The following is a 9,851-nucleotide window of genomic DNA, read 5'->3' as shown; positions in this document are numbered from 1 at the left end:
GTTCGAGGCACCGAATATCTGATGTATGATTGTGGTTGAATTTTTAAAGAAGCATGAGTGGGTTATTTATGCCCTTGCTTCAACGTTTCTGTCCATTTTTGCTAATCATGCCAGTAGAGAGGGAAAGTTTGATTCCTTTTTAGGAATCGACTGCTTTGATTCCGTTCACTAGAAGGATTCCATGGAACGAGTCGTTCTTTTCTAACATGAATACTTTGATTCCATCGGAGATGCAAGCAACACATGTTCGTTCATTCCCTCCGTTGTATATCGTGAAAAGTCGGAAACCTTGGGTTGTGGTGGAACCATTTGTGTACATTTCAAGCTTGCAGGAAGTTTCTCATCTGTTTCTGCTGGTCTGACTGTAGGGGGAGTTCTGGTTTGGAACAAAGCTCTTGTTCTCTAAGGGTCGAATGAAGGGGAAAGGGAGGTATGTTGCTTGGGTTGTCATATGTTTGTCCTCATTCAGGAAACAAAAGAGACGAACCTGTGCGTAAAGGTCAAGAGTAAAAACTTCAATCCATATTGGTATTGTTTGAAGAAACATAAAATTTCCGTCTATCTACCAGGTACCCATATTCACTTCCTCTGTCTCTCTTGGCGGGCACGGGCCCAAATAAAGAAAACAACAACAAAAAATGAACATTGGAAACAAGGAACGAGTACTATAAAGTTCTTCAATGTGAATGAACTATAAGAATGAATTGTCATTCTTTTTTCTCTTACTTATAATACCAAGGAAACAGTGGCAGAACTTCAGAATCAGCCCCCACGCAAAAATTCTTCTCGGTCCCCCGCGCGAAAATTCATCTCACCCCACTCTCTCGCAAAATTCTTGTCAGGGCCTATAAAGCAATTCAATCATTTCAAGTATTTTCCCAACACAGATATTCAAAATGAGGCAATGATTGTACTATGTAACACAAGTATTTAATTATCAGAAAACTAGTTTTGCATTGAGAACTGTTACGTTGTTTAAAACTGTATTTACTACATGTGAATGGACTGTTTATGATTATTGGGGGCGCGGGAGCTCAGTGGTAGAGCACTTACCTCTGGTGCGAAGGGTCGCGGGTTCTATCCCCGCCCAAGTAAGTTCGTGGTGGACGACATCGTTGCTCGTGGGTTTTCTAGGGGTTCTCCCGTTTCCTCCCACTTTCTCACTCCACCATTTCTTTCATCATCATTCACTTGCAATTTCATCCGTCTCCTTTAGCACTCCGTTTTCATAAATATGGGACGTTAAACTAAAGCTTTCCTTTCTTTTGTTTGTGATTATTACATTGTTGTACTGCAACGAACATATGTGTATTTGTATACGACTGATTCAGTGTTGAATTCAGATTTTTGTACAAGGAGGGGCAATAGATATTCTAGATATACACTATACACTATATTCCCGATATGCACTATATATAGATATTCAAGGGGGCTCAGCCCCCTTGAGCATGTCTGAATTCAACACTGGACTGATTCACAGTGAGAGCTCAGAGGAAGAAAAGTGTTATTTACTTTCCCAGTGACCTTTTGATTACATCATTAAAAGTTACATCATAACGCATGAAAACTAATTGTATTCAATTAAATTTTGTAATATATTAAATTTAACTCAGACTCAAAACGCCGCAAGCATTCCGAAAGCAGACTTTCTAAACTTAATAGAAAAAATTAATATCCTTTGGCCCGGATCATAATTAAATCTGAAACTACAATATCAGGTCTTGTGACCTCTCAGAACCAACAATCTATAAGGTCAAATAGTACCTACTATATATTTCTTTTATAAAATAAGAACGCCACATTGAATTTGGGACTAGTTAGCAATGCTCAGAGGCGTAGTCACGGGGGATCCACCGGGTCCGGACCTCCCAAAAATTTCGAAACTTGACTAACATTTGTAGACTTTCCTAACGAACTATAATTGTTTAACAGAGAAATGATTGATGTACGCAAAATATTTTATTTTAGGCCTCATCATGTACTCTTTCTTTTCTTATAGATATAATTGTTCTATCATTTTTTTCTAAAAATATAGGTGACAGTAATTAAGAATTACTTATCTTTTCGGGTACAGGATAAGACAGATTCGTTATTACGTAGACGTATTGGACCTTCCTCAAATACTTTGGACCCCTCCCAGCTAACATGTTGTTCCTATATCTGGCGGGTTTCAAGGTTGCTTTCCAGAACGTTGATAAACATTGTTTCGCCTCATGTGGAAGTATATAGTGTTTCATCGTGCATTGCGTAACAACCAAGAAGGATGATTTGGAATGTAGTTTTTTTCTTTTTCTTGTACGCACATGTTTGTGTGTGTGTGTGTGTTGATATATGAATAGGGTTCCCAACTTTGTCAAATAAAATAACCAGCACTTCCTCAAAATTCTCTGATATAGGTTGTGAGGTGCAGGTAGCCTGAGCCGAAACTAAGGTTACTACAACACCAACACGAATAAAATAAAAAAAATAAGGTGGAGTGACTGGGAATATTTAAATTAAAACATGAAATTTACATGAAATGCAAATTACCAACATCTGCATAATCTATTCCCTCTTGGAGAAGATAGTGTTCTCCTGCAAGAGCCGCCACTTCCACTGGTAAATCGGTAGAGCATAAATTCAATTTCAGTTACTACGAACCACAGATCTCAGGGTTATCTGGTCTACAGTCATGGTCGAAAGCTACTATAGTGGGTTGTTTGTTAAGTGTCAAAAAGGTTAAAAATAAGAAGAAAAAAAAACTTTAAAATAATAACAGGTAGCAGCCTGTTTATCTAACCCACTATACTCATGACTATTATTGGTTCTCTTGGGCAATTATACTCTCTGGGCCCCATACAGAGAGCCAGTCAGACATACTTATGACAAGGGAAAATGCCTCCTTGTATCACACTCCTGAAAACAAACATTTGATTAGTATCAGGTACTCACCCTGCAGCAAATTGAGTAGACCAAGAATTCTGGTTAGAGATGGTAGTTTTATTCTCACAGAACAGGACATAAGGATGAGAGCAGTGATAAATAGCTTACACTTCAATACACTTGTTACTTTCACTCCTTCTGTAGTGCACTACCACACACACTTAAACTTTTCCTATATATATATATATATATATATATATATATATATATATATATATATATATATATATATATATGTATATATATATATATTCACACCACTGTTGCATTTTAAAAATAACAAAAGGAGAGGGAATGAAATGTGAGATAAAGGTCTGTCTGACCTTTGCAGATAAAAAAAAATTAAGAATTTATATACAAACTTTCTTATCTCCTCATTTTTAGTGAGTTTATGGTCTCTAAACAGTTTAGAGAGGAGAGAATAATTTCACACTAGATATAATTTAAAATAAATACGATGATAAAGAAACAAAATTTTAAACTGATATAATATCTTTGTTCTGTCGAGAGACAGTTTCTGTTGTAGACGAGGATGTCCCGCACCTAGTTCTAGATGAACATCACAATGTCCTTCCGCATTACCATTTCACTGTGAAGGGAAATGTTCCTCATGAGCTTAGTTACACTGGCTTTTGAAGTTTCGCAAAGTAGACATGTAGTATGTCCTTCAAACAAGCAATTTAAACTGCTTGAACTCCTTGTTCAAATGTCCAAGGAAAGGCACTGTGTAAAAGCGTTACAGGCCTATGGCAATATTTCTACTGGAGATATTGCACATTTTGTTTTCTCCCATACTCGAAGTATTTGTTTCACCAATATTAACGGTGAGTGACGGTTAGCACTCAGAGAACGAAAAGAGAAAAAAGTTTAACTGTTAGTTCCATTTGTCACTCGTCGTTACTTAATAGAACCTATTTACAAACATAGAAGATATGTGCATAGCTTCACATATTCTGTAATTTCACTTGACGGTGATTTGCACCAGTAGAGTTCACTACACACTCGCGTAGTACTGTTGTTCACGGGAATATCCACGGGGACCGGCACTGTCCTCACGTTTTCCCGGGTTATCAGCAACTATGTAAGCGAAGTCAGATGACTTCCTTACGACAAAAGCTATATGTTGTCACCTCTAGATACTAAGTTGAACTCCCCTTGTTTCTCTGCAGAAACAAGTATATCAATAGCACAAAACCAGGAAAGGAAGAAACTCGCTCCCTTTCAAGTCTTTTGACAAAAGGTTGTGTGCCTTCCGGCTATATTTCGGGTGGTCCTATCTGCAAATACACTTGTTCAGCTACCTTCCGTTGCCAATTTTCCCCTTCACTCTATTGACAGGTGCTGCCCTTACTCCAAGGACGGTCAACACGGAAGCTTTTGCTCCCAGCAGAAATCTATGAGAGTTTTTAACACAATTATGTTTATCTTCACTTGTTACACACGTATTAATATGAGAAACATATGTTATTATACATAAAAATAAAGGAAAATATACAAAGAATACATAGTTATGAAATACATGAACTGTCATCTCTATCAGAAGCAACAGTAAGCCCAATTTCCTGTGGCTGTCCTTCAAAACTGTCTGCTACTAATGCATCCATGTTTGTTTGGAGAGGGATAGAGGAAACATCTTTGTTAATATTTACTTTTTACAACTACAAGATCCAAGTGTCTTGTTCGATAAGGGATACACGATGATAAATAAATCAGGAATTTTGTACGGTATTTCCAAGAACGTTTTGAGCGTAATACGATAATATTAATAATTAACATAGAAAAATAAGTCAAAATAGAGTAAACATTCAAACTGCTGTTGCATCTTGGGAAAGGAGTCTAGGTCCGCCTGCTGACCCGTACTGGTCATGGGGGAAGTGGGGGCGGAAGCGAAGCTTGAGCCTAGCGTCGCACAAACTCACACCTATAGAAATCTAAAAACTCACATGTAGAAGCTAAAAATTTTATGACATTTTACACAATAGAAGCTGTGTGTCTCTACCCACTGTTTCCAAACCAGAGTGGTACCACTAAGGAAGTTTGTAGAATCCTTCCTGTGTATTGTGAGCTTTATTTATTCCCAAACCTAGTGATTTCTTGCTATGGTGAGTTGTGAGGACCCCACATCTTGAAGTCTAAGGCGACGAGAAGTCGGGAAGGAAAAAAAAAAATTCTCTGTGAGCGCTTGCTCTGTCTTCCAGCCAAAATCCAATGTATGATTCTCATCTAATATGCTTATTTCTTCAAGTATTTATCCATTCTATGCATATTTATATCATTCTTCTTTCATCCCCATGTATGCTATGCATTGTCCAATACCCAGTAATTAGATGCAAACATTTCATTACAATATAACAAGCCTATAAACGAAAATAACACAAATAAATATAATACAATATGATACAATATTGTATTAATATTCCCGTACTACGCTCCAGTGTTTTACACAATTTAATCATAATACCTAGATATATGTAAAAAGTATGCTAATATTTAAGCAATTAAATTTATCACAATATACTCAATTTACATATTGATAGGTAAATGTGCCCCTCATCTGCATTTTGATATGCAGATGATGGAGAAGGACATAGGCCTTCTACAAGGTCTCAGCGTGAAGTATCTCTGTTCGGACCTATCCATGGAAAGGAAATGTACTATCGTGAACAAAAGTGCATTAACACATATATTCTGTATGTCCTTAGAACATTCACTAATAAGCTTAAAAATACATTGTGCTATAAATGAGAAACTGAAATTGATTAATCGCCATTTATCAATTTATTGTTTTTACCAGTAACTACCATTTCTTTAAAATTATCGAAAGAGATGAACAAAAGTATAATAATCTTTACGTGACAATTTTGGATTTGGAAAATGAAATTCACTCTTTAAACATATAGTGTCTACTTCAACTATAGGAAATTGCTTTAAGAGGACCTTTTCCACTCTTAATAAATGTATAAAATTTCTTGAGAGTAAATTTCAAATTTTCCCTGATACAGTCCCTGTCATCTCTCTAAAATTTTCTAAACAGGTGAACAAAATATATTAATCGTTGATAGATGGTGAAAGGTAACAGTTTTGAGTTTACAGAATGAGAGCTATAGTTCGAACTAGATACAAATTTGAAAAAAAAAAAACGGTTATAAAGGGGCTGGTGAGAAATTTGTACCCGTCACCGGATTTAATGAAAATAACAGCAATTTTTCCGGCCAGGCCGATGAAAAGTCGACCAGTTGACAGCCCTATGTATGAATATGTGACATTCGCAATTCATATACCAGTATCTCTTTTGTATTAACTGTTTTGGTTATTTTATTAGATTTAAATTTATTGTGTGTGCTTTAATTCTGTACATAACCTACAAATTCTGAATGAATTGCATACCATGACTTTTGTAAATAACTTACAAAAAAAATGCCCAGCATTCAACTGAGGAAAAACTTACAATTAAGGCTTAGACAAAACAGGTAAAGTGCAATTCAGGAGAGTGTTAAAAAAACGGTTTAAATTTACAGGACATCTTATGGCAGTAATGTTGTATGCACTAGATACATTTCCACAATTTATTTGAAATTTTCCTAGATAAATTGTGAATAAAGCTTGTTCAATGTACATTTTTTTTTATAACATTAATCTCTGCTACGAACTCTCTTCAGTCTACACTGAAGAGGAATTCGGATCACTGTCAGGGACTGAGTTTTCTAGAATGAATTGTTCACAATAATCTAGAACAAATATTTAGTGAATCTACAAAGCTTCTGAAATTAATATTAACTCTATCTATGGCGTCAGTAAAAGAAGAAAAGGTTTTTTTTCACATCAAAAAGAATTGACACTTTCAAGAAATTGAATGTCCTAAAAAAAGGTTATCACCACTGGTTATGCTTTCCATCGAAAAAGACCTGACAATAAGAATACCAGAATTAAACCAGCATGTATTAGGCAGATTTGTTCCAATCAAAGAGAGAAGAATGAACTTACTAATTAATTAAGGTGATTAATCGGATTAAATGTTCTGCATTTTTTATTTTTTAAAAATGGAATTTTATTTAATTTAACATGTCACATAGCATTTGCGTCTAAACTTATGCTGATTAGTCAATGAGTCCACTTTATATTTTCTGTCTCCGATCGTTCATATTGCAACACCCGAAACCACAATCCACCGGTCGCCACTGCTTTAAACGCATCTGATCAGGGCCCACTTATGTCCCGGGCCCCACCATTGCGTGAGCTGCGGTGGCAGTAGTTCCGCCACTGAAACAAAATATGCTTTAGTTCTATATTGAGTCTGAACTGTGGGTGCGTAAAGTTAGGGTAAGCGGTGTCACCGCCTCGACCCCACGTTCGAGGGAAACCGGGTCGGTAGATGTAGACAGAATTTCATTTCGGGGTGGGACATTGTTGAAAACACCCTATGGTAATTACATTTTTTGCGCTCTTCTCCTGTATCTGTTTCCACCTTTTGTTCTTTTTGAGGAGATTTCGGGGGGAAGGACAAGTCCCACCCATCTCACCCCCCTTGGCTACGTTCCTGTATGCCATGATTGTTCAGAATTAGTTTTACAGGGTGCGACGGGGTACAATATTGTTACGGAATTCTCATAACCATATACCCAAATGTATTTCCGATAACAGGGACAAATTATATTCTGCGAGGTGTCTATTTCTTTCCACGTAAAAGAATTTCAAATTCAGATGAAGAGAATAAAAAGTAGGGACGGAGGGCGATAGACTATAAAAGTACCTTCGAGACTTTCTTATTATTGGACGAAAGCCATTATAGATTCTACAAATTATCAGTTTATTATTATTATTATTATTATTATTATTATTATTATTATTATTATTATTATTATTATTATTATTATTATTATTATTATTATTATTATTATTATTATTATTGGTGCTGGTGGTGATTCTTAGACTGCATCGTTCATTGAGCAGAATGAATTCCATCGAGAACACGTCGGAAATAATGGAGAATTGAACCACCATAGAAATTGAGTTATCTGGATCAGAAGCAAATTGTTGGATCGTTTCTGCAGCAATTAATCTTCATAATTCTGTAGTTGATTAGTGCATATAGCAACGTAGCTGCACCACTAATTTTCTTATTTTACTCTACGTCACTAATATTTGGAATTCGTATTACTTTTAAATCACCTTTCTTTCGTGAAAACTGCTGAAAAAAAAAAATCTCTTGGAATAACAAGTGGCAGTGTCGAAAGAAACCGTGTGCAAAACATTTCTTGATTGTCTTGGGAATTGAGTTGTGACCATTGGAAATGGAAGAGGGATTAAGAATTCAAAGTAACTCACTATGCAACAACATGCACTATGCGAATTTCAAAAGCAGGTCATTTACCTTATTTAAAATTAGAACAGGGAATACCTTTTGTTCAATATCTTGAGAAAACTTAAAATCCAAGTATATTTGTCGTTTATCGTCAGTTCTCTGGAAGTTTGAGATACGCGTGTGTGTGTGTGTGTCTATCGGCATCGGTCGTTCTTAGCTTTTTTTTCGAAAGTGCTGTGGTTAGCAGATGGTACTTATGTCTGAAACTTACTTTACTTTTTCACTCGAAATACGTACTATTAAATTTCGCGTAACTTTTCAGTGTTTGTGATGGTGATACTATAGTGGGATTTCTGAACAGTGTGCTTTTATTGGTGTGAAGTATTTTTAATTATTTTTACTGAATACTTTTGAAAATTATTACATTGTTAGATTTCGGTCTGCCCCCGATATATTCATAATGGAAAATCCACAAAGAGAAAATAGGAAGCTCAGAGCCTGGTGGAGTTATTTTACTGAACTGCTCAATAACAAAGCTAAGTGTGGAATTTGCTCCAATGTTATATCTTTCACTGGAGGATCTACGGCAAAGTTTTCAAGGCATATGGCGAGGAAACATCCATTCAGTGGCATTAAGAGATGTAGTAGTGACGCTGTACCTGATCAAGGCCAACAACCTATGTCCCAGCCAAGAATAAGCCAACAACCTATGTCCCAGCCAACAACATGCCAACCATCTTTGCCCCAGCCAACAACAAGCCAATAATCCTTATCCCAGTCAGCAAATCCTAACGTTTCTCAACCCGCGACTTCCACCATGTTTAGATTGTCCAATCAGTCATATATTTCGCAATACAGTATATTCAGAAGCCAATTCCGGTGAACATGAGCAAGAAAATAGACCAGCAACTTGTGAAAATGGTTGTCAAAGAATTTCACCCATTCAGTTTAGTTGAAGATGAGGAATTCAAGAAATTTGTTGGCATGCTGAATCCAGGGTACCACCTTCCATCTCGAAAGACGCTGTCGTCCACATTAATATCAATGCTATACAACGAAACAATGGAGAAAGTTAAGATAGAACTTGAATCAGCGTTTGCAGTTTCAATTACCACCTATTGTTGGAAATCAATGAATAATGAAAGTTTTCTGGCTGTGACTGCGCATTTTATCAATGAAGAGTGCCAACTACTAGATCAGTTTTGTTGGACTGTTCAGAGTTCAGTGAAAAACACACCACTGAAAACATAACTACTGAATTAAAGCGTATTTTCACTGAGTGGGGCATTCAGGACAAAATAACAGCAATTGTGAGTGATAATGCCGCAAACATTGTAGCAGCTGTCCATCTGGGTGGGTGGCGTCATGTGGCATGTTTTGCCCATAGTGTTAATTTAGTTGTTCAGGCTGGGATAGATGAAATAAAATCTGTACATTCAAAAATAAAAAAAAAACATAGTAGAATACATAAAAAGAAGTCCACAAGCAGCAGCAAAGCTCAAACAGTATCAGCAACAGATGTGACTTCCGGAGCTCAAACTGAAGCAAGATGTGATCACTAGATGGAATTCCACATTTGATATGTTTCAACGCATTCTGAAATTGAAAGAACCAGTGCTGTCTACCC

General features: G+C 36.4%; 1 protein-coding gene across 1 annotated transcript; it reads left to right on the top strand.

Annotated features, from left to right (window-relative positions):
* Positions 1-9,109: 9,109 nt before the first annotated feature.
* On the top strand, positions 9,110-9,475 carry LOC145673366 (E3 SUMO-protein ligase ZBED1-like). The gene has a single exon (XM_081743006.1). It carries the CDS (start codon positions 9,110-9,112, stop codon positions 9,473-9,475), a length of 366 nt encoding a protein of 121 aa, XP_081599132.1.
* The last annotated feature ends 376 nt before the right edge of the window (positions 9,476-9,851 follow it).

This window comes from Thermobia domestica, chromosome 16, assembly GCF_964235325.1.
Source record: "Thermobia domestica chromosome 16, izTheDome1.hap1.1, whole genome shotgun sequence".
In the NCBI taxonomy this organism is placed as follows: Eukaryota; Metazoa; Arthropoda; class Insecta; order Zygentoma; family Lepismatidae; genus Thermobia; species Thermobia domestica.
The sequence above is the reverse complement of the archived record's forward strand: the minus strand, read 5'-3'. Positions and strand labels throughout refer to the sequence as shown.